We start from the raw sequence: 23,878 nt of genomic DNA, 5'->3' as shown, positions 1-23,878 counted from the left end.
GCGATGAGTTTTCCCACCAGTCCGTATTTATGTGTGCGCTGCCTCGCTGAGTAATAAGGGTCCGTATGATGTCCGTGTGTCGGAGAGGGTCTCTGTGGTCGGACCCCCACCAACCACCACAATATGGTGGCATTGAAAATGACAACCAATAGCAAAAAAAAACAACCCTCGTGCTTCAACTTTATTGCTTTGGGGAGGTGATGATGAAAGAACAAAAAAAAATAATGGCTGTGTCTTTAGCAATTGGGCCACATCTGCAATGAAGGGGTTAATCTTTTCTTCCCCTTTGAAACCAATAACTATACACAAATAAGAGGACTTGCTGGGGGGAAACACAAAATTTTGAGATATGGACAATAATTACAGTAAAGTTTTTCTTGTTTTGAAGAGCTTTTCCGATTCAGTGCGACCAATCAGAATCCATCTCACATTTCCCCACCGCAGTTTAGCACATAGAAGATGAGTTCTGATTGGTTGTTATGGAAGGCGGTTTTCCCTTTGCTTAGAAACACGGAGCACAGTGAGAGTAATGTAGTTTACTGCACCTTACCGGCAGATGGCGCCCGCGCGAATCATCTGTGCACAGGCCGCTCAATTCTTCGGCGTAACGATAGAATGTCTGTGAGCGTGGTCTGGCGAATAGCGTGTGTACGTGCGTGGTGACGTGTGTGAGGACGACAAGAAGGCGGAGAAGAGTGCGGTAGCCATGTCAGCTATGAGCGCCCCGGCCGGCGGGTGAGCGGGGACTCAGGATAAGATATGGGGGGCGGGGGCGGTTAGTAGCGGCTCTGCCGTGTTTGGGGGTCGGTGAAGCCCTGAATGAGCAGCTGAACCGGTCCTACAGCTGACTGCATGGGGGAGGCCCACCGGGTGTCTATGGAGTGGGGGAGCAGGAGATTATGGGGGGGTGTACATAACGGGGGGTGTCCTGGGAGAGTAGTGGGGTGTATACAGAATGGGGGGTCCTGGGAGAGTAGTGGGGTGTATACAGAATGGGGGGTCCTGGGAGAGTTGTGGGGTGTATACAGAATGGGGGGTCCTGGGAGAGTAGTGGGGTGTATACAGAATGGGGGGTCCTGGGAGAGTTGTGGGGTGTATACAGAATGGGGGGTCCTGGGAGAGTTGTGGGGTGTATACAGAATGGGGGGTCCTGGGAGAGTTGTGGGGTGTATACAGAATGGGGGGTCCTGGGAGAGTAGTGGGGTGTATACAGAATGGGGGGTCCTGGGAGAGTAGTGGGGTGTATACAGAATGGGGGGTCCTGGGAGAGTAGTGGGGTGTATACAGAATGGGGGGTCCTGGGAGAGTAGTGGGGTGTATACAGAATGGGGGGTCCTGGGAGAGTAGTGGGGTGTATACAGAATGGAGGGGGGAGGGGTGCAGGGAAAGTAGAGGAGTACATGGGGCACTGAGTATTGGGGTGAAGGTAATTGGGGGGCTGGAAGAGTAGGGAGGTGTATAGATACTGGTGGGGTCCTGGGAGAGTAGTGGGGGGTGAACTGGGAAGGTAATGGGGTGTAGGTAGAATTGGAAGGGGGGGGGGGACTTGGAAAGTAGTGATGGAGGTGTTGACTGGTGAAATCTTCAGGTGCAGAGTACTGTGGGGCGGGAGGAAGTTGGGGTGCAGGATAGTGGGGTTACCCCACCAGTACTATGGCTTATATTTGGGGGTCAGTATTCCAGTGTTGGGGTTACGATGGAGCTGATAGTATGAGACTTCAGTAATGAGATGTTTCGGGGTTCCCGCTCGTCTTGGGGGGTCTCTATGCCGCTGCATCGTGTCTACAGATTACTGTTAAAATCCTTCCCTTTTCTCTTTCCAGACGGAGAAGCAAGTGGGACCAGCCGGGCCCCGCAGCAGCTGCCCTCCTGCTCCCTGGCATGATGCCCGTGATACCGCCTGTTGGTACCACCATGTTTTTGCCACCCACAGAGGAGAAACTGCCACCTGGCACCAGCGAGGCAATCAGCGCCCCCTCTGGGGCTCTTGACGCGGCTGCCGCTGTGGCTGCCAAGATCAATGCCATGCTGATGGCAAAGGGGAAGATCAAACCTTCCCAGAACACCCCAGACAAGGTAATGGCGGGCGACGACGACTTGTACCCCTGAGTCATTCCACGGCAAGTGGGCAATGTGAAAGAGAATTTTTTTTTTCTCCATTAGATCAGTAAGTTTTCATTTTGCAATGCGGCCCATTCTGCTTGGCATGATGCCACCACCTGCGGCTACCACCCCATAGGTAGCTGAATACCTGGCTGTGCGCTCCACCAGAGGGCGGCACTATGGGGGGCATTGCAAAATGAAAGCTTAGTGTTCTAATAGAGAAAAAGACTTCTCTTTCACATATCGGTAAGAAACAAATCCAGGCCTCCTGCACACGGGCGGATTGGCAGTGCAGAATCTGGAGCGGGCATCTGCAGCAAATGCCACCCATAGCATGGTATGACAATACGTGATTTCCTGCCCAAGAGCAAAAATCCATAGCGATTGTTCTGCTCGTGGGGAAGAAATCGCGGCGTGCTGGGATTTTGCATGAGCTACGCACGTCTGGCTTCCATTCAAGTCCATGGAAGCCATGCGTCCTGTAGCCAGAATGGTCACGGGAGCGGCATCATCTCTACTGTACTGGCACATTCGCAGAAGAGAAGACGCTGGGGTGGCCTGCTGGGCACCGAGTCAGATCCTGCATGCGGGGTCCGACCTGCCTGTGTGCAGGCGGCCTTAAGCTGACTTATCAGCCACATCAGCCTTATGGTTGCCTTCAAAGGGCTGATTCCAATTGTAAGACTGTATAGTGAAACTGAACCCCACAGCGACCTGATTGGTAATAAGGTGCCCCATAGTGGCCAGTGGCACTAATATATATATATATATATATATATATATATATATATATATATATATATTACACACAGATGCACGCTATCACGCACATGGACACTTCTGCATTTTTATACACATTTTTATACTTACCTGCATCCAATGTGTCCCCACTGGCAGGTGTACTGGCTGCTCTCAGTTCTTCTTGGGCCCCTGATGTCTCCCAGGCCTACAGCCATGAACAGAGGAAGGGCCGGTGAGCGGAGGTCAAGGCTGACCAGGCTCTCACCCTGCAGCTGCTCCTCCTCAGCGTCGCTCTCATGTTCCCTGCAGTCGTCTTCCCTCCTCCGCGGCCGTTGTCAGTCTGCTATCGGCACTCCTCTATTACTGTCTGCACTAGACAGTACAAGCGATAGAAGATCGCCTACTGACAGCAGCACGGAGGTGAGGGAACTTACTGCACAGCCAGCAGGCAACAGAAAATGAGGCAGCGGGCCGGATTCGGCCCGCGGGTCTTGTGTTTGACACCTGTGGGGTAGAGGCTGCAGTTGCCCAAATTTCCTTCTGCGGACAGATTTTTAGGCACCCTTTGAGCAAAGTTTTCAAGCTAGCTTTGGAGCCAGAAAAGTTCCCGATGGGACCATTAAAAGTTGTGCAGAACCTCCAATTCTCAGCCTTTATGATCCTTAGTTCCAAATGTATTAATAGCTAAAAAATGCCATTTTCTTCATTGTTGTGTGGCCCTAATTCAGTAACTGTTAGCTGGAGGAACCTAAAACTTTGGGAGATTTCTTTTGATACCACAGGCGTGTAATACACAAATTGTGAACAAAGTCTGAGATATGAAGGGGGGGACTTTTTCTTGTTTTAGACCACTTGACATGGAATGACTCCCCTCTGTATGCTGTAGGGGGTCACGCTCATGTTTGGAAGAAGGGCCCCCAACATGCGTCTCTAACACGTCCCTGTTTTAATGAGGGGTACATAGGGGTGCTACACCCCAGAGTTGGACGTGCACAGAGTGTTTCAGCATTGCTTCCATCTGTATTTCTAGGTCCCAATAGCTGGTAAACCTTCCAATACAACCAAAAGCAAAGACGACCTTGTGGTGGCTGAAGTGGAGATTAACGACGTGCCGCTGACCTGCCGCAATCTGCTGACCAGGGGACAGACACAGGATGAGGTTGGTGATGGTCCCGCTGTAGTTTAGCACAGGGGTAATACGTTTCTGACAGGTGTAACTGTTACATTGTTCCTGCAGATCAGCCGGCTGAGCGGGGCTGCTGTGTCCACACGGGGGCGATACATGACGCCGGAGGAAAAAGCCAAAGTTGGCCCGGGGTATGTATTATATGAAAGTACCGTTAACTCCACAATATTGGACGTGAGACAAAGTGTAATATACATGAACTGTAAGAGTGCCAAGCCGGAGCAGAGGAGGGAGGACCCTGCCGGTGGGGGCTTGCAGTCTACGAGGGTGGGGGAGGATAGAAGCTGCTTGTAGTGGTAGTAGTAGAGCTATTATAGGTTGCAGGCTTTTTTGAAGATGTAGGTTTTCATGTTGCTTTTAAATATTTCGAAGGTATGGGGAGGGTCCGATCACTTGGGGTAGTGCGTTCCATTGTATTGGGGACATACAGGAGGAAGTCTTGGATTCAGTTGTGGGGGAGTAGAGGAGGAGGTCTTAAGACTGGTCTTCTATTCATGTTGTGACTTCAGAAGTTTACTCATTCCCCCCCTCTGTGCTCTTCCCTGTGACAGAGATCGGCCGCTGTATCTTCACGTTCAGGGCCAGACCAGGGAACTCGTGGACCGTAAGTAGATTCTATCATTTTGATTGGATGTTGTGTCTCTTAGTGGCAGGACTGGCATTGGCTTGGGGGGAGGAGGATTACTGGGCTCATCCCTGGCAATGTATAATACACTCCGGTGTGATATAAGTCTCTCTGTTTTGTGTGTCCACAGGAGCAGTGAATAGAATCAAAGAAATAATAACCAATGGAGTCGTCAAAGCGGCCACTGGTTCTAGCCCAACTTTCAATGGCGCCACTGTGACTGTGTATCACCAACCAGCCTCCGTGTCATCAGTAGCCCCCGTGGCATCTCCTAAGCCATCCTTCCAGTCCGGGGTAGGTACTGCTTGCAACCAAAGTGGCAACCGGTTGGGTCTCTGCTTACTTTCTCCAGTGAGCCTCTGAGAGCTGGAAGCTGATGGCTTTATATGTTCTACCTGTACTTTCTCATCCGCCAGTTAAAGGGATTGTGCAGTTGTAAACTATTGCTGACCTAGCCTTAGGATAGGTCTTCAGTAGTAGATCGGCAGGGGTCTGCAACCTGAGACCCCCACCCCACAGGTCAGTCTGCTTGTGCACTATGGGTTCCTTCACATCACGACGAATGAAATAAAAGGGCCGCTCCTTAAGGGGTTAAAGAATAAGTTTTTATATTCACTTAAAATATCCTGGCTGCATGAAGGGGGGTTCTCTGCCTCGGGGGGCTCCTCACTGTCATGGCGTTCCTTAGAGCAGAGAGCTGCTGTTCACCATCGCTGGTTATCCCCTCAGATCTGAGCGGATGACTTCTTTTTCTTATCTCCATGTAATGTGTGAATGTCGCAGCAGCAACGCACATAACGAGTCGCAGTAATAGTATGTCACCTATAGCTGTGCCCACGCTATCACTTACAGGTGCCGGAGGAAGACTGATCATACCTGCCGGGATTAAAGGGGTATTCCCGGCTTATTGAAAGGATCACCTTTAATTGATGTGGGTCCACCACGCTGGCTTGACTCCCATCAAACTCAGTGGGAGCACTGTGCTTTTGTTACCCTCCGTGCTTCTCTTATAGTCGGGACAGGATGTCCTATGAGAAGCAAGCAGTGTTACAGAAGCGCAGCACTCCCACTGATTTCAATGGGAGTGAAGCTAGCGCTTTTACTTCCTGCCATAAGCACTGATGACCTTTAGCCTGCTGCACTGATAGCAGCCTGGATGATCAGCTGGATAGGGGTCCTGATCGGTGGACCACCATCAATCTACTACTGATTACCTATCCATAGGATAGGTCATCCTTTTAATAAGCCTGGAATACCCCTTTTAAAGGAGTTGCCCAGACTTTAAAAAAACAAAACTTGACTGCCTTCTTCCAGTAACAGTGCCACTCCAGTCCACAGGTGGCTCACGGTATTTCAGCTAAGCCCTATACACTTTAATGAAAGCCAAGCTGCAATACCAAAAGCAACCCATGAACAGGTGTGGCGCTGTTTCTGGAAGAAAGCAGCCATGTTTATCTAATCCTTGACGACCTCTTTAAGTCATGAATGCTGGAGAGAAAAAAATATACTTCAGTACGCATGCTATACTGGTAAAATGACGAAAACCCGACAGAACCTATACTAGTTAACGGGAACCGTCGTGAATGTCCACCGTGTTACGGATCCAGCACCTTTTTGTGACAGAACAGAAAAACTGAGGTTACCAGATGCAAAAGCAGTTGACGCTCGGCTCTAACGCTCAGGATTGGCAATAACTGTTTGCAGGCATTTAATAGCTTAGGTTAGGAAACCAGGCTCCCGGTGCGGCAAGACAACGGTGCTAACCACTGAGCCGCCGTGCTGGCCAATACACAGATGGCATGCGGCCTGAAGATACAGCAATGTGAATAATGCTGCTGGGTGTAATAAACTAGTTTTGCAGTGTGTAGTAAAAGCAATCAAGCGGCATTAAAGGGGTTGTCCCGCGAAACAAAGTGGGTCTATACACTTGTGTATGGCCATATTAATGCACTTTGTAATATACATCGTGCATTAATTATGAGCCATACAGAAGTTATTCACTTACCTGCTCCGTTGCTAGCGTCCTCGTCTCCATGGTTCCGTCTAAATTTGCTGGCGGCTTGCTTTTTTAGACGCGCTTGCGCAGTCCGGTCTTCTTCTCTGAGCACGAGCCGCTTCAGTGTGCTCGCCGCTACAGCTCTTCTGCGCATGCGCAGACGAGCTGTATCTTCTCGGGAGCGCGCTGGAGCGGCCATTCTGCTACCATCCTCTGTTAGAGGAAGGTGCAGAAACTGGAGCCGCCCAGCCGAGAAGCGCAGCCCAGCAGAGCCGCCCAGCCCAGCCGCCCAGGTAAGTGATGGGTGACGGACTGACGGGGGTGACACGTGACTGACTGCCGCCGTGGCCCCGAGGCCTGCCGCCGGGGCCTGCCGCCGGTTACCTGCTGCCTGGCGGTGGGTGACTGGTCGGCCGCGTTCAATCCCGGGGTCCGGTCGGCGGCTGCGGGGCGTCTGGTTGTCAGGGAGACACAGCTGGTAGCGTCTCGGGAGCGCGCACGTCGGGCTACAGCAAGCGACGGGAAAAGAGCCGGCGGCCATCTTGGGGAAACTTTTTATAAGTTGCTGAAACACTGGAACTGTAAGTACAAACCAGCTAGAAAAGTCATTTACAGGGGGGCTTAGTAATGTTTGCTTAATTAGGGAGACTGGGCAAAAAAAAAAATTTCACTGCTTCCTCGAGACAACCCCTTTAAGGGATTGAGAAGTATCCTTTGTATCTCCCCTGCAGTTACATTACGTCCAGGACAAGCTGTTTGTCGGCTTGGAGCATGCTGTCATCACTTTCAATGTGAAGGAGAAGGTTGAGGGGCCGGCCTGTTCTTACCTTCAGCACATCCAGATGGAGACCGGGGCCAAAGTGTTCCTGCGAGGGAAAGGCTCAGGCTGCATCGAGCCCGCTTCTGGACGGGAAGCGTTTGAACCCATGTACATCTATATAAGGTAAGTCTGTTTCTTGTGGAGTCTTAAAGGAGATCTCTACATTTCTTCTTATTTCTAACATGACGTCTTACATGGAGCACCTTACATCAGCTCCAGCATGAGAAGGAAACTCCGTATTCACTAACGAGCTTGGGGGTCAGGGGATTGGATATCAGATTTATTGGGGTCACAGTTGTAAAATGTGTAGATAATGTAAGTCTGAGCATCTATCTGTTCTCTCCGCAGCCATCCAAAGCCTGAAGGTCTGGCCGCTGCCAAGAAGCTGTGTGAGAACCTCCTACAGACAGTAAGTGTGTCCGGACCTCGCAGGTCTTCATCATATATAGCAGCAGGCTCTTGTAAGATGGGTAATGGAGGGTTAAGAAAGCGGAGACTGTGAGGTGAGTCTCTGCTGGTACCGCTCTCCTATAGGAAATGTATGGTCAGAGAGCAGCCGTGCTACCAGTCAGTGAGGGCTGACTGCTCCATGCTACATGATGACACCTACATGTATTGTAAACCTGCTTCTGCAGCCAATGACAGCGCTTGGTGATTATGGCCGAACGCTCCTAGGTTGCAGCAGTTTGTTTAGAGACACAGCACCCCCCCTTCAGAAATATAACGTTATCTGATTAGCAGAATTACTGTGATAACCATTTTATAGAGATTTTTGTACTTTTATTACTTTTGCACACCAAAACACGTTCTTAAAGAAACCTGATAGAATCTAAATCGCTGCAGTTTCAGACCCAGAACTGCGAGGGCTTTTTTTGGTACCAGTTTGGGGAACATCAGACTCTTGGATTGCGTCTCATTGTCTCTTTGGAGAGGGGGGGGGGGGGGGCGAACAAAAGAAAAACAACAATTCTGGCATTACGTTTTCTTAAACTATTTCTATGAAGTTCACCAAGGGAGATAACCATTTTTTTTGTCCATGTCATTGGGGAACACAGCAAGACCGTGGATATAGCTCCTGCCACTAGGAGGTGTGGTCACTAAGCACACCAGCTATATCCATTTTTAGCTTAGTGTCTGCGAGGAGGCATGCCGTCGTCGCCACAGGTCTTTTCTCCCCCTTCTCGGTGGGTCTCAGGAATGATCTAACTTCCCTGATTATCCACAGGTGAGGAGGTGAGCAGCGCTGCGTCAGACACTGTTACTCCCTCCTCCAAGAAGACAAAGCGAAACAGAGCGGTGCTAACCACTCTGCTTCTGCCAGCCATGGGGTCATCAGAGGTTCCTGTTTTGGGAAACCCTCAGACCAGTTCGCTTTATGTATGGTTGTATGGTGTCCTCAGTTTTAGCAGTGATTACTAAAGCAGGGAGAAGTGAGCCGGGACCCGCACCCTGATCAGCCCTATTGGTCCCCCAGAAGGGACACATGAGTCGGATCTTACTTTCGGGATATAAAACGCCTCACATAACCATGACCTCTCCTTATTGGTTACATTAGAGAATGTCCATGATGGGGGCAGTGTGTTCTATGCTCACTACGCTACATGGAAATGTCTCTCGCTACTTACCATTATACTACAGTTTTTCAGAGCAGTCAGCCTGAACCATATGGCACCTTCCGCTCAGCTCCCATTGAGTTCTCAAACCAGGGTGGGCAACTCGATGCCCTCCAGAGTGATCATTCAGACCCATCTGGGTACCAATGATAAAGCATTATCGGTCCTTTTGCTTGGTAAGGTTTTCCATCTTTGCATATGGTAACTGGTTACACACACGCTGCAGTGACGTCACTCCAAACCACCTTTTCCATAGTGGGAGTAGATGTCTCTTCTATCCACGGTAATGGACCTTCACACTCTGCAACATTTCATGTGACTACCAGCGCCACGCCACTATTGACTCTCCCAGTACCTAGTTCAAGCAGTCTGGCACAAACAGTGGCCAACCTTAGTGCGTTTGTCTTAGTGCACAACAAGAATCTAATTCACTTTAAGATTCTTCAAAGAGTACCCTAGGCTCGGGAAAAGTAATCCCTCCTCTACCCCTACGAAGCTTCCCCCAATCTCCTGCTCTCCTCTTCTGGAAGCCGTCACTATCTGTAAAGCAGATTCCACGGTCCTCCTTTGACTTGCACAGAGCACGCTCTTCTGGGCTTGTGACCCTCCTTATCTGCTTGTTCTTCAGTGGGGCTCTGGTGGCTTTTCTCTAAAAGGATCTGGTAAGCTCTTCCTTAGGGCCCTTTGACACGGGCCGTTAAGGCCTCATGTCAACGGCATAATTCTAATTTAAAATCCGCAGCGTTTTTCCCGCACACGGATCCGCGCCCCATAGGGATGCATTGGACACCCACAGGTAGTTAAACACCTGCGGATGTCCTTTTTCCTTTCAGCCGTGGATCCGCGTGCGGGGAAAAAAACGCGACATGCTCCATTTTAGTGCGGGCCTCCCGCGGGGACGGCTCCTGCAGGCTTCTATTGAAGCCTTTGGAAGCCATCCGGAACCGTGGAACACCCGTACCAGAATTAACTCACCTCTGCGGACACTGCGGTTGTTCCTTCCTTCGCGGACGGATCTTCTTTCTTCGGCCCAGCGCATGTGCGCAGCACGCTGCCGGCATGCCGAGCACATCCGCCGGGCCAAAGAAAGAAGATCCGGCCATGAAGGAAGGAAGATCCGCAACGTCCGGACAGGTGAGTTTATTATTTTTTGGCCTCATGTCTGCGGGGCAGGAGGGACCCGCGACGGATTCTCCATGGGCCTTAAGAATCCGCGGTGGGCCTGATTTTCCCCGTGGACATGGGGCCTAAATCGTTCTGATTCCTGCATCCAGTGGGGATCTTGGCGATGATCGTTCAGTGTAAATGCACCAACTGAACGATCAACGAGAATTTGCTTGCTTCTCGTTTGTGCAGTCGGTCACTTATGAAAGATTGCCTATTTATTGTGAATGAAGGCAGACGATCCCTGACTCGCTTCGTCTCCATTCACTGAGCGATGCTCATTCCTGGATAAAGGCACAGGAAGGATTATTGCTGGGACGACCTGTCGGGTATCTGTGCCCAACAAGTCGTCCCTTAGACCGATTTTCTTATGCTGTGTATTGATTTATCTCCTGCTCATATACAAAGTGAGGTAACCCAGTGCCTGCTGGGAGGTACAAACTCTTATGGTGTCCGCCTCTTAAGTGGCTGGAGCTATATCCAAGTTTCTGCTGTGTTTCCCCAATGACACGGACAAGAAGTGGATTTTATGGTAACTGTTTTTGTTTGGGTCATTATGAGTGTGGGAATACCTGTTGTGTTGCCTTAAGTCATTTTTGTTTTTATCCATTTAAAAGGTTTTTTTTTTTTGGTTTTTTTTAATTGGACTTTTTGCTTTATATTGACCTTTTTTCGACAATATTTCTTGGTCCCTCAAGGGGACTTGAAGATAAGATTGTGCGATTGCTTGGATGGTACACTGCAATACTTATGTAGTGCATTGTACTATGCCAGTGACCTCAGTCTATTAGACTCTGCCGGAGGGTGTTAGGCCTCTGGCTGCCATGGTAACCCGTTGGTTCCTTGAGATCGCATTGGCAGCAAGCAAAAATCTGGAAAACTGCAAAGAATATTGAATACTTGCATAACTGTCATAAGCAGAATTAGATAAGATGTTCTTCTTTTCCCCTCAGGTTCATGCAGAGTATTCGAGGTTCGTCAACCAGATCAGCTCAGCCACTCCTCTGTCCGGTATGTGATCTTGGCTTTTGGAAACCCAACTCTTCTCTCTGATCCAGGGGTGTAAGCGCAGCGTTTGAGCTGGAGTCTGAGATTACCTTGGCAGCCAACACCACTTTCTTTGTTCTATGAATGGGGGTCGTGGAGCCGCACATCTGACATCTACAGACTACAGTGTAAACTTGGCTTGCTTAATCTCTGACACCAGGGATCATTCAAACAATTTTTTTTTTGTTTTATCATTTAAAGTGACCCTCCAATTTCAAGAAAAAAAAAATTCTGTCCCAGGACTAGAGGGGGGGATATATTGGCTCTAGTTCCTCTCTGAAGTCCCTCTGATCCTCGGAAAGCAGGTCCTGTTTTCAGAAATTTAAGATGGGCCAAACAATCTTCAGACTATGTAATCTGTACGGTGAATTGGTAGTATTGGATTACACTGCACTATACCTGCTCTCTGATTGGCCAGTGCCATTCACGTAATCTGCACTGGCCAATCATAACAGTACATGGTGTACATTGGGTAGTTGTAAAATTGCTGTTGCCATTTTGGGCAGCCAAAAACTGGTAAATTGGAGGGGAGGTAGAAAAGAACTGCGGGTAATTTACAGACATAAACGTACTTCAAAACTTAAATTTATAACTGGAGCGAAATGTAAAAAAAAATGCAATTTCCTCTTTTTTAGATTTTTTTTTTTGTATTTTTATTGTGGGTGCGGTGGGTTTTTTATGGCATACAAGCTGCGGCAAAAGTGACATAACTTTACTCTATGGGTTGATTCTATTTACGATAATGCAAAATTGATAAAGATTTTGCTTGTTTTGGGAGGGGGGGGGGGTTTGTACTGCTTTAAAAAAAAAAAAAAAAAAAAAAATATATATATATATATATATTATCCAAAGATTTTTTTTTCTGTTGCCATCTTCATATTTGGGACCCCTAATACCAATCGGGTACCATAATAAACTCCCCTGAAGAATAAACTCCCGTCCTGGACGCTGCGGGTCTCCCTTCCGTCGCAGCCGGATCTTCTTTCTTCGGCCCGGCGGATGTGCTCGGCACGCCAGAAAGAAGATCCATCCGGCTGCGACGGAAGGGAGACCCGCAGCATCCAGGACGGGAGTTTATTCTTATTTTCAGGCCTTATGTCCCCCGGGAAAGGAGGGACCCGCTGCGGATTCTGCATGGAGAATCCGCGGCGGGCCTGATTTTCCCCGTGGACATGAGGCCTAAATGTTTTGTATCAGAATAGACATCGGTGTTTAAAATGTTAATTGCCACAATCGGTGTTCACGCTAAACACAGGTGTCAGACAGCTGGCACCCATAGAATAGTAGAGTTGGAAGAGACCTCCAGGGTCATCAGGTCCAACCCCCTGCTAAGTGCAGGATCACTAAATCATCCCACACAGATATTTGTCTAGCCTTTGTTTGAACACTTCTATTGAAGAACTCCCCACCTCCCGTGGTAACCTGTTCCACTCATTGATCACCCTCACTGTCTAATATCTAATCTATGTCTCCTCCCTTTCAGTTTTATCCCATTGGTTCTAGTCTTTCCTTGTACAAATGAGAATAGGGCTGATCCCTCTGCACTGTGACAGCCCTTCAGATATTTGTATACAGCTATTTAGTCTCCTCTCAGCCTACTCTTTGCAAGCTAAACATTCCCAGCTCCTTTTCCTGTTCCTCATAGGACATGATTTGCAGACCGCTCACCATCTTGGTAACTCTTCTCTGAACTTGCTCCAGTTTGTCTGTCTTTTTAAATTCTGAGTGGCCAGAACTGGACCCAGTATTCCAAATGAGGTCTAAGGGCTCCTGCACACGGCAGACCCAGATTCCCCATGCGGAATCTGGCCTTGGGAGCGGCGGCATCCGTGCATATCTTATCACTTTCGTTTTCATCTATACTGCTTCTATTGACCTCAGTGTAAGCCGCCCGCACGGAACCCGTGGGAAAATTGAGCTTGCTGTGTTTTTATTTATTTTTTTAATCCTCCGCTTGCAGAAATTGCAATCGATTTCCGTATGTGTGCAGAAACTATTTTCTATGGGCAGCGTTTACTGCAGATCCGTGGTACAGACGCCGCCCGTGGATTCTGCAGCAAATATCCGGTTGTGAGCAGGAGCCTTAAGGAAGAGTAGAGGCGGCTAATGACCTCCTGTGATCTAAACTCTATGCTTTTCTTAATACATCCCAGAATTGTGTTTTGCTGCTGCATCACATTGAGGCATATTCAGTCTGTGATCTATTAGTATACTCATTTCCTCCCATTCTGTATGTGCTTTTTTCATGGTATTTGCCCAGATGTAGGACTTTGCATTTCTCCTTGTTAAATACCATTCTGTTAGTCGCTGCCCACTGTTCAGGCTTTTCTAGATCTTTTTGAATACTCTCTCCCCTGGTGTTAGCTATCCCTCCTAGCTTTGTGTTGTTTTGCCTCAATTACCTCCTCCATATCATGTATAAAAATGTTGAACAACAGTGGGCCTCGGACAGAGCCTTGTGGTACCCCACTTGATACATTCTTCCACTTGGATGTGCAGCCATTTATGACCACTCTTTGAGTACGATCACTCAGCCAGTTGTGAATCCACCTTACAGTTGGCTTGTCAATCCCAGATTTGGGCATTTTTTCAATGAGTCTAGTATGAGATACTTTGTCAAATGCTGTACTAAAGTTAAGATATACTATATCCACCGCATTTCCCTGATCAGCCCAGTCGCTGATTCTGTCATAGAAGGAAACTAGATTAGTCTGACATGACTTGTTTGTTACAAACCCATGCTGGCTCTGGTTAATTACTCCATTTTAATCCAAGTACTTGCATACATGTTTAATAATTTGTTCAAAGATCTTTCCCGGTATAGAGGTCAGGCTCACAGGCCTGTAGTTTCCTGGATCCACCTTCTTCCCTTTTTTGGAGATGGGGACATCATTTGCCCTTTTCCAATCTTCTGGGACTTCACCTATTCTCCAGCAGTCTTTAAAGATTACAGCGACTTGTTCAGCAATTACCTCCACTGCTTCCTTTAGTATCCTAGGATGTAATTCATCTGGACCTTGAGACATGAATTCATTTAAGTTAGCTAAATGTTCCCTCCCCATCTCTCTGCTTATAGATAGCCTGCATTCTTTTATTCCCCCCAATAGCACAGGGAAGATCAGATAATGCTCCATCTACTTCCTGAGCGAAAACGGGTACAAATTTAAAAGTTTGGCCTTCTCGACATCATTTTTTAACCAATTCACCATTTTCATCTTGTAAGCATCCCATAGCATCTTTGACTTTTCTTTTGACATACCCCCAAAATCCTTTTTATTGCTTTTGGCCTCAATTACCTTTAACACTTACCCTACAGTTTCTGCAGGCCGCATTATATTCTTTAGATATCCCCCCCCCCCCCCCCCTCTTTCCATTTGGTAAACATTTTTTTCTGCCTTTTTAACATGCGTGCAAGTTCTGTGTTCATCCATCCTGGTCTCTTTGAATGCTTCCCATTCTTCCTCCTTTTAGGAATTGTTAACGATTGTGCTTTGAGAATCTCATTTCACAATATTTCCCAACCTTCTTGGACATTTCTGTCCTTAAGAACATCCAGCCATTGGATTCTTCCTATCCTTCTTCTGAGTTCATTGAAATCTGCCTTTCTGAAATCCACCCTTGAGGTCTGAGTCTTCCCAGGTCTTATTCCGCTTGCTCTCCAACATTCAAGGATAGCATGATTAGTGCCTCCTAAGGTCCCAGCCACAGCAGGTAATTCCGCAATTGCCTCTATCGCTGTGTATGGTGCAGGATTGCCTCCCATTCCTGCTCGATACAAACCATGGATACCCAGGACGTAAATGTATGTCCTGGGACGTGAAGCGTTAAGGTGAAAAAGCTGAATATCGCTCTTGTACCTGTGATAGCACTGTGTCTTCCAGACATGAATCGGCTCTCTTTGGAGGATATTTCCTCCTGTAGCCATTACTTGGAGTTTATAAGTGTTGTTTCTTTCAGGGTTTGTTCAGCCGCCACCAGTAGGCACTGTGGCCATCCAGCAGACGCCATACTATGCAACAAATGGCTACCAGACTGGATTTCCTGTTTCACCCATACCACCTCAGCAACCAATGCAAGTGCCGTATGTGGTTTCTACACCACTGAGCAACCCGGTGCCTCCAGTACCTGCTGTCGTGCCCTCCATGCCTGCTGTACCCGCTGTAGCAACACGCTATCCAGTCCCGCAAGTGCAACCGCCAGTGAACGCCATTCCAGTAAGTGAGCAAAACAAAGTATGATCATGGAATTGTTGGGTCGTCCCCCCCCCCCCCCCCCCCCCTCTATATAAGTCTTCTATAACTTACTTAATCCTCTACCTTTTTTTTTTTTTCTTTTTCCTCCCTCTTTTAGGCTCCCATGGCTGGTCCATATATTCCATCTGTGTCTGTTAAGCCAAACCTCGCACATCTTCCAGCACCAGGCTTATCCCCTCAAGGTCAGAAAAGGAGATTTACAGAGGAGCTACCTGAGGAACAAGACTCTGGTCTGCTGGGCTACCAGGTGCTTTAACACCTCCATTTCTGTCTCCTCTTCCATCTCCCCTTGTATGACCATCACCGCCGTTCCACCTACAAGAGCTGTCTGACCATGACACCCTCTTAACGCTAAGCAGACGTGGGGCTCAGTCGATCACCACGTCTGATGCTCTTGGCGATCAGCTGATATCAGCGGGGAAGGTTGTGGCCCACCATACGGTTCCCCTGCAGCAGTCAATCCGGGGGGGTTGCCTTTATCGTGTCTAACAATATAGGAGCAGTGAAGAGGCGTAAGCAATGGAATTCCTGGGCTATAGAGTCTCATACTGATGGTTACTTGTAGTTGGGTAGGTTATTTTTGGGGGACTCTTCACTGCAATGTGGGATTTGATGGCAGCCGCCCCCCAATGCAGGAGAAGTAGGTTTATGTATAAGGAGCAGGAGATGGCACAGCACCTGTAGAATTGTTAATAATGCCACTGTGTATCTTTCTGCTCATAGCATGGACCCATTCATATGACTAATTTAGGTACAGGCTTCCTGCCCCAGAACAAGATGGACGCTCCCGCCTCTAAGCCCGACACAGCCTGCAGCAAGGACCGCGAGAGAGACAGGTGAGAACCATGAGGTTTAAAGGGGTTTTTCTACCTCAGTGATCATTTTAGTAGTCCCATATTTATTTATTTATTTATTTATTTTTGTTAAAGCCCCTCCAGTTCTGGGGCAAATCTGACGTTACAGTGGGGGGGGAAATATTATCTAGTGCTCCTGCTTATACCGTTCTGAAGGGGATCCACCAGTTCCCAGACCCCATGTGCTGTCTTCTAAGATGGCCATAATGTTCCTCTGACTACCCGATGCACGCTGTGAATTGGTGGTCTAAGACACTACATATTGCTCTCTCATTGGCCCGGGCTGACCACTTGGCGCAGACTGTAATGTCTTATTGCACTGGGTTGTGAGAGGAGCTCTACGGCTATCTTAAAATATGGAAGAGGGAACTGGCGGATCCATTACGGAATGGAGCAAGCGGAGGGCACCAGGCGTTACAACCCCACCGCTTACCTCCGTGTAACTTTAGAGTCTGTCCCTGGGACTGGAGGGTTGCTTTTAAAGGGCTTTTCTGCTCTTCTTTCAACGCCCCATCCATCAGCTAATGACGTAATTGGCAGACGAGAGGAAGAGTCAGGACAGGGCGTCTATACTAAAAGCAGGATGTAGAATAGAAGTGCAGTAATCCCATTGTCTGAAATGGGAGTGACCATCCAATGAGTTGACCCCCACTCTGTGGGATCTAGTATCATACCATGTAATTTCTAGGCAGTATGAACTTTTATTAGGTACTTCATGTTTCTGTCCTCCCCTAATCCCACAGGCAGCTGATGCCCCCACCAGGATTGCCAGTGTCAACCCAGAGGAGTCCAGAGGAGCGCGGGAGCGTACGGAGCTTCGAAGGTGCAGATGGTAAGTGTTATGTGCCCGGCCTGTCTGGTAGGTGGCCATTCTGCCAGTGTCATGTACTGATGAGCACTCACCCCGGATTTTGCAGGCCTCCGGTATTAAGTCTCCTAGGACTTGAGCTGGTCTTGTGTGTATATAATACTGTCCCCTCCACCCTGTGAGCCCATTATACAGAGGGAGGGGGACAGCTTGGCACAGTGTCTCCGCCGTCATCTCTAACTGCATATTTTTGTATTCTTTTGTGTCTTCTTTTTTTTTTTTTTTTCTCTCTCTCTTCTCCATTTTTCTCTTCCATGACCGTGGACGGCGTGCCTGCGCTGTGGTTGACGTGACGTGTGACCCGCCTGGGGAAAACCCTCTTGCCTGTTACAAACTTCCACATGGTTTCCAACTAATGTGTTTATTTCTCATGAATTAACGGATTTGCGGGTATTTTGTCTCGTTTCTTCTTTTTTATATCCAACCTCCCCTTCCCCTTTTTTTTGTCTTTTTTGTGGGGTTTTTTTTTTCCTTACTTTTTTCCAGATTCTCCTAACAAGAAGCTGAAGACCGACAAATCCTTTGGCTTGGTAGCGTACGCCGGAGACTCGTCGGACGAGGAGGAGGAGCATGGAGGGCAAAGGAGTTCGGGTTCCTTCTCTCAAGCGTGGAATGTAGGATACCAGTATCCTGCCTCTCAGCAGCGAGCCCAACAGATGCCTTTTTGGATGGCACCTTAGAGCGTTGCTCACTTTCCAGCCCGCAGTGACTTGTAGCAATAATTCGGCATGTGCTTACACCACAGACTCGCCTGTCTGGTTTTGTTTTTTTTTTTTGTTTATCTAAGTTTGAGGAGACTTTATCAGCAGGAGCAGGTAAAGAGATGCAAACGGGATCCATCTTTTCTCCCCCCCTTCCCCATTTTGCAAAGTCGGGCTCATCTTATCCTGTCGCTACGCATTTGCATTTTCCTGAAGCTCCACCATTTCCCAATTCCGGTATCTTGTGATGGACTACAACCCCCATCATCCCAGTCAGTAGTATGTAAAGTCTGGGCCTGATTATAATTTGTGGGTACCTGGATGCACTTGAGCCCCTGGGCTGCAGGCTCATCCCCTTTTAAAGTGGGAAGTGGGTTGTGGCAAGTTATAAACTTAACTATTTACAGGATGAATTTATGATCGCCGTATCCCCCCCCCCCCCCCGCTCTGGAGAACTGGGAGCGCCAGAGATTGCCGAGCGTTTGTACTTGACAATTTCTGATGCTCCTGTTATAAAATAGAGCAGTGGTGTCTGTATGTGACCTCTGCTCCATTTATGTAGGGTCCTTTTGGGAGCAGTGGGGGGTCATAAAGTTATCTGCTATCTCATGGATAGGGGATAACTTTTTAACTTGACACAACCCTTTTAAAGGTGTTGTCCAAAAATAGCATAAAAGGGTGTACCAAGCTCACAAACTATCCCTCATCCATGGGATAACTTGCTGATTGGTGGGGATTTTACCACTGGGACCTGTACTGATCTCTAGATTAGGGCCCCCCTCCTTCTCACAGCGGGATTACTGCACTCACCCATAGTGAGGAAGAGACTAAGTGGAGCGCTTGTCGTGCCAGCGCTGCATTCGCTTAAAATGGGGCTATACCCAAGATACCCGAGCCCATTGAAATGAATGGGGAGCATTGACAACTTGTGCTTAGCCCCCCCTACAGTGAGCAGAGCTGGGACACAGGAGTCCCATTCTCTCTAGCTCAGTGGGGGTTTCAGGAGTGTTTCCCCCCCTGATCAGCAAGTAGAAACCCATCCTAGGTCAGGAGAATTCATCTGCAGCCTGGAGGGGATGGGGTCTTATGCTATAATTTTCTGAACAGTAATATTAAGCCCTGCCCATGGCCCTGCCCCTTTCCCTATCTGCTGCACATGAGATCTCCTGTCCTAGAATAGGTTTCCACAGGTTGCTCTGACTGCAGTCCTTTTACACCATTCCTAGACCACCCCTTCAAGGGGCTTGTCCCATTAATACATGTTATCCCCACTCGTGCGGATCGGCAGTAACCTGCTGGCCCCATCGGTCTTGAGAACTGGGTGTTGGTGCATTTAGGAATGAGCGGCCATCAAGCATACAACTTTCTCTGGCAGTCCCTATTGAAATGAATGAAGCATCATTGTGTTTGTGCAACTGCTGCTCTGTCCATTCTCCGACGCATCGGGTCCTGTTCTCAGGCTAATTGAGGGTCTGTCCCAGCGGTTGGACCCCCACCCGTACCAAGCTGTGGATAAGGAAGAACGCGCTTTTGTGGGACAAGCCCCTTTTAAGATGTTCCTATCTCATAAGCTGGCTTGGATATAGGTCTATGATCTGTATGGTCTGACCTCTGACATGTCCTCCACCCCGGTCCTGAAAATGAAGGGTCATAGCACTAAATTAGCGCTGCAGCCCTATCGGTGTTCTTTCTTACACATCGCTACCCTGGGTAAGGCCGCAAGCACACGACGGGTCTGATTCCGGGCCTGGCAGCGGCGGTGTCTGAGCGTAACTGGTTTCTTTTAGCTTCCGCTGTACTGCGGGCACGCATAGTACAGATTCTGGTTTTCATTTTTTAAAGACTCCCACAACCTGTCTAGAATGGTAATTGGGGAAGGGCCGCGGATCGGACGGCTTTCATTGACATCAATGGAAGCCGTCCGTGCAAACATGGAGCATGCTGCTATTTTTCATCCACGAGTGGAAACCGCAATTGTTTTCTGCTCGTGTGCACGAAAAATCAGTATTTGCTGCAGAGTCCGGAGGCGGCCGTCCGCTTCCGATTCCTCAATGCAAATCCACCCGAGTGCAGGTACCCCAATACTTTGCAGAAAACTACAAAGGAAAATGTGGTTTCACATGTACTGAAGTTCAGATTTAACCCCTAAAAATGCCTCATTTCTGAACGCTGGCATATCTGTGATATATGTTGCTACTTTAGATCCCTGCCCAAAAAGGCTTGTACCATAATTGACTTATCCCTTATCCATTTGGCTTGGTGATATGTCTGATTGGTGGGGGTCTTCTCTTTGAGAGGAGGCGGTACAGGACCCCCATTCTCAGGATCGATGGTATTGATTGGAGGGAAGTCTCTTGTGGTACAACCCTATTGTGCTGAAGAATGTAATTCTAATCCAGGGGCGTTCCTTAGTTCAGGCCCAGACAGGTGCTGGTTTACCTGTTGGACCCTGTCCAGGGACTTCCTGCTATAGACATCCCTTATGTGTCCCTATTAGGGCAAGCGGGGTGGGACCCCTGGAGTGTGCGAGCGGCATCAGTATGTACTCTCTGCTGCAGTGGACTATACGCTTAAGCGGTGATTGAGGGAGTCAGTTGAGCGCCCCCTGCTTGTTGGATTTTTATTGCAGCAGCACTTGCGTTATGGACAGCTGATCTGATTGGTTGTGGAGACGCTCCCATCAATGAGGCCCCCCGCTGCGGCACTTGTGCATATGCATCTCTTGTAGCAGTAACTGTTTGCTTTAGGATCGTTAACGGCGTCATCCCTGTACACCGCTACCCCTTGGTGTTCACGCTAAATCCGGAGCAACATCCACGCCTTAAAGGTGTGTGCCCCCCACAACCCCACCCAATCCAATTTTTTTTTTGTTTGCATGTCATCTGAGAAGTCAGTCCTCCGATATATAGATGACCCTGATTGTTGGCCTCTTATATACTCCCGGCTCGTTTCTCACAGGATCCCTCCGCATCCATCTCCCGCTGCCTGTCGATACTTTGTACCTTTTACATCCTTTTTTGCTGTAAATATTGAAAAAATCTTCTATTGTAAATAAACGTATTCATATCGCAGATGCCGCGTGTATGTGGTGATTGGCCAACGAGCACAGGGTCGTCTGACATCGCCAACGAGGACTAGACACACAGATACACCCCCGGTCGCAAAACCAAATATATGAGGCGCGTATCAACGCAAGTACATAGGAGATGCAAGACGGGGACCGCGCCAATACACAAGGGTTCTCTTGACATGAGGTGAGCTGAGCCTGCTGCCCCAGGTCTGCCGGATCTCAGCGGGGCGGCGGGTTGTCACCTAACCGGTAATTATCGGCTATATTACACACTTGGTCTCAGGGCACCCCTGCCAATAGATTCCCCTTGTGCTGCTTCTCTCACTTGATGCCCCTGTGGTCTGAGCCCTGACAATGACCCTGTGGAGCAGGAAAAGGAGCCTCGGCCAACCACAGGATTCACGTCGACTTGGCTCAGAAAGACACAGGCAGTGTCTGACAGTGAATGAATGACTGTCGCCATCTTCCTACCTCTGTAGATCCACTGCTCCGCTCCCGCTGAGAAGGAACTCCAGGCTAGTGCCCCGCCAACCCTTAGGATTGCTCTCAATCCTAGTCGAGATTAGGATCTGAAGCCCCCTCTGAAGTACCTGATAGGGGATGTGAAAATGGGTTTTCCAGAGTAAGATGGAGTCTGAGAGTCCTTGGATCGGGTCCATCCCGCTCAGAAACCTATAGTAGACCTACAGGCGTTGAGCTGGGGATGGGAGGTCCGCATGACCCTGTATGAATGAAGCGGTGGTCACGCATGTGCACTACCACTCAATTTCTAGGGGACAGAGATGGTCAAGCGCTTGTACCCTGCTATGTCTGGCAGTCCCACGGGGGTGGTAGCACACAACTATTCTATTCCTACAGGGACACTGAAGACCCCGTTCTCACAAGAGGGGGTTCTAGCAGACGCACCCCTTCTGATCACCTGTTCTGTGGATGGCTTATCCCCTATTTTTGTTGAATAGTCCCTTTTTTTAAAGAGGGTTCCTAGGAGTAAACTGATGCCCCATTGCCAGGGTCAGTAGTTGATTGGTGGGGGCCTGCCACTTCGGGGTCGCCGTGACCATGGCTCATCAGTACAGCGCCCGGCATTACATAGCAGCTCAGTCCCATTCATTTGATTGTGACAGAGCTGCTCAGGCCGTGTGACGGGGTTGGATGTGTTGACGTGTGTGAGATGGCACCGCAGCACTCCCTGACCCCTCTTCAATCCGCTAATTGGCGGGGATCCTTAGTGGCGGACCACCACCAGTCATTAATGGGTTACTTCTGGAGTTCACATGTTGTAGTGCCCGATGTGGTAAACTTGCAGGGGGTTTCCTTCATTTATGGGTGGATATTGGAATACGCGGTTCTCCAGATGACATCTTAGAATGTGTAAATGGTGTGGTGACATGTATGTACAACCGTTGGCTCCAGCCTGACACATCGGCACAAACCAACCCCCACACCCCCCCCCCGAGGAGTTTGGACAGGCTGATGTAGAATTTACGCCTGCACACTTTTCGTGTATTCAGTACGGCTTCCGCTAGGGGGGAATTATACGAAGTCCTGCGTCTGTTCACACACGGTGGCTTTTCCGCTGTTTTCTGCAACATTTGCAGATTTCTCACTAGCGAACATCCACAGTAAATCTGCCACATGTGAACCTAAAGCAGTGATGGCGAACTTTTTTAAGACCGAGTGCCCAAACTGCAACCTAAAACCCACTTCATCGCAAAGTGCCAACACGTCAGGGGGCGGGGCTTATCATGACATACTATTTTACCCCCGTTGTTCCAAAAAGGACCGGGCCGCGTCAAAATAGACAGGGAGCAGATTTTGACTGCTTTTTGCATGCGGAAATACTGCAGAATGTCCTCAGCGGAAATTTCTGTGGAAAATTCTGCAGCATTTCCGCATCCAAAAACTAGTCAAAATCTGCACCCTGTCTATTTTTAAACAGCCCTGCCCATTTCTGCTACATGTAAACCTACCCCAGCTGTTATAGTGACACTCCACAGCGCCCCCCAGTGCAGTAGTGACACCCCACAGTGCCCCTCCCGAGACCCACATACTTACCTCCTCCTCCTGGAAGCTCAGCGCCTCTTCTGGTCAGCGATGCTCCCGGCATGCATATTAACTTTTTCTTACCCACTTCTGCCTCAATAGGTAATTCCCAGCAACCTGATCGGTTGTTTGGGTTGGCTGATTCAGATTGGCTGATTGGGAGTTGCTGATTGTGGCAGAAGTGGGGAAGAAAGAGTTAATATGCTCCCAGCACACACAGTGACTCCAGTGTGCTGCTGGACGCCCTCCCCTCCCGGCGGAACCAAGTAGAAGGAGACATCGGGCGAGGGGGATTCCAGCTGCACACTGAAGTCAGTATGTGCCGGGATCAGCGCGGCTAGCAGTGCCATTTGTGAATGCCGGCAGGGGAGCCGCGGCCCCTGCTGGTATTCACAAGTGGTGAGTGGCTGATGGGGCGCATGCCGCAGGTTCGCCACCACTGACCTAAAGGCTTCTCCTGCAGGCGCTTTTTACAGTGTTCTGCAGGTGTTTTAACGCCCGCTATACGCTGCACTGAGACTCTTCCTCTCATGGGGCTTCTCAGACTAGTGGTTTAGCGAAGTTCTTCTAACCAACGCTGTATGGCTATTTTTGTGCGTTCAGCGTGTTTTTGACACATGACCTCCTCCATTGCAATGATTGGGTGCGTTAAAAACATTCTTCAAACACACAACATTTTTACACTCCTGTGAGAGCGGCCCAGACCGCTGAAACACCAGCAGGTCTTATTTATATTCATCCGTGTGTTGGATGACCCGGCCAGTGTACGGACTACGAATCGGTGAGGCACGCTA

General features: G+C 48.9%; 1 protein-coding gene and 1 non-coding gene across 4 annotated transcripts; both read left to right on the top strand.

Annotated features, from left to right (window-relative positions):
- The first annotated feature begins 649 nt into the window (after nt 1-649).
- KHDC4 (KH domain containing 4, pre-mRNA splicing factor) lies at nt 650-21,042 on the top strand. Of its 3 annotated transcripts, none has more exons than XR_010793262.1 (14): nt 650-735; nt 1,824-2,076; nt 3,875-4,003; nt 4,082-4,161; nt 4,582-4,634; nt 4,786-4,949; nt 7,383-7,594; nt 7,820-7,880; nt 11,202-11,259; nt 15,253-15,509; nt 15,646-15,795; nt 16,300-16,384; nt 17,146-17,234; nt 17,757-17,816. XR_010793262.1 is itself a non-coding variant. In XM_066609033.1 (14 exons), the coding sequence occupies exons 1-14, from the start codon at nt 707-709 to the stop codon at nt 17,948-17,950; spliced, it is 1,842 nt and encodes a 613-aa protein (XP_066465130.1). In that variant the 5' UTR covers nt 650-706; the 3' UTR covers nt 17,951-21,042. The 3 variants fall into 3 exon arrangements, 2 of the variants coding, with proteins under 2 accessions (XP_066465130.1, XP_066465131.1); XM_066609033.1 differs by having other exon boundaries at nt 16,272-16,384; nt 17,757-21,042; XM_066609034.1 differs by lacking the exon at nt 17,757-17,816 and having other exon boundaries at nt 17,146-17,288.
- LOC136572122 (small Cajal body-specific RNA 4) lies at nt 7,944-8,071 on the top strand. Its single transcript, XR_010785777.1, has one exon. It is a non-coding gene; the product is annotated as a small Cajal body-specific RNA 4 (non-coding RNA).
- Nucleotides 21,043-23,878: the final 2,836 nt, after the last annotated feature.

The sequence above is a fragment of the Eleutherodactylus coqui genome, chromosome 6, assembly GCF_035609145.1.
Source record: "Eleutherodactylus coqui strain aEleCoq1 chromosome 6, aEleCoq1.hap1, whole genome shotgun sequence".
In the NCBI taxonomy this organism is placed as follows: domain Eukaryota; kingdom Metazoa; phylum Chordata; class Amphibia; order Anura; family Eleutherodactylidae; genus Eleutherodactylus; species Eleutherodactylus coqui.
This window is presented reverse-complemented; position numbering and strand designations above follow the sequence as displayed.

Bases quoted from the DNA above. Each gene is read 5' to 3' on its own strand.
- KHDC4 (XM_066609033.1), top strand. From the start codon at position 707: ATGTCAGCTATGAGCGCCCCGGCCGGCGG. The intron at 2,077-3,874 runs GTAATGGCGGGC...CTGTATTTCTAG, and splicing joins CCCAGAACACCCCAGACAAG to GTCCCAATAGCTGGTAAACC. The intron at 17,235-17,756 runs GTAAGTGTTATG...ACTTTTTTCCAG, and splicing joins GAGCTTCGAAGGTGCAGATG to ATTCTCCTAACAAGAAGCTG.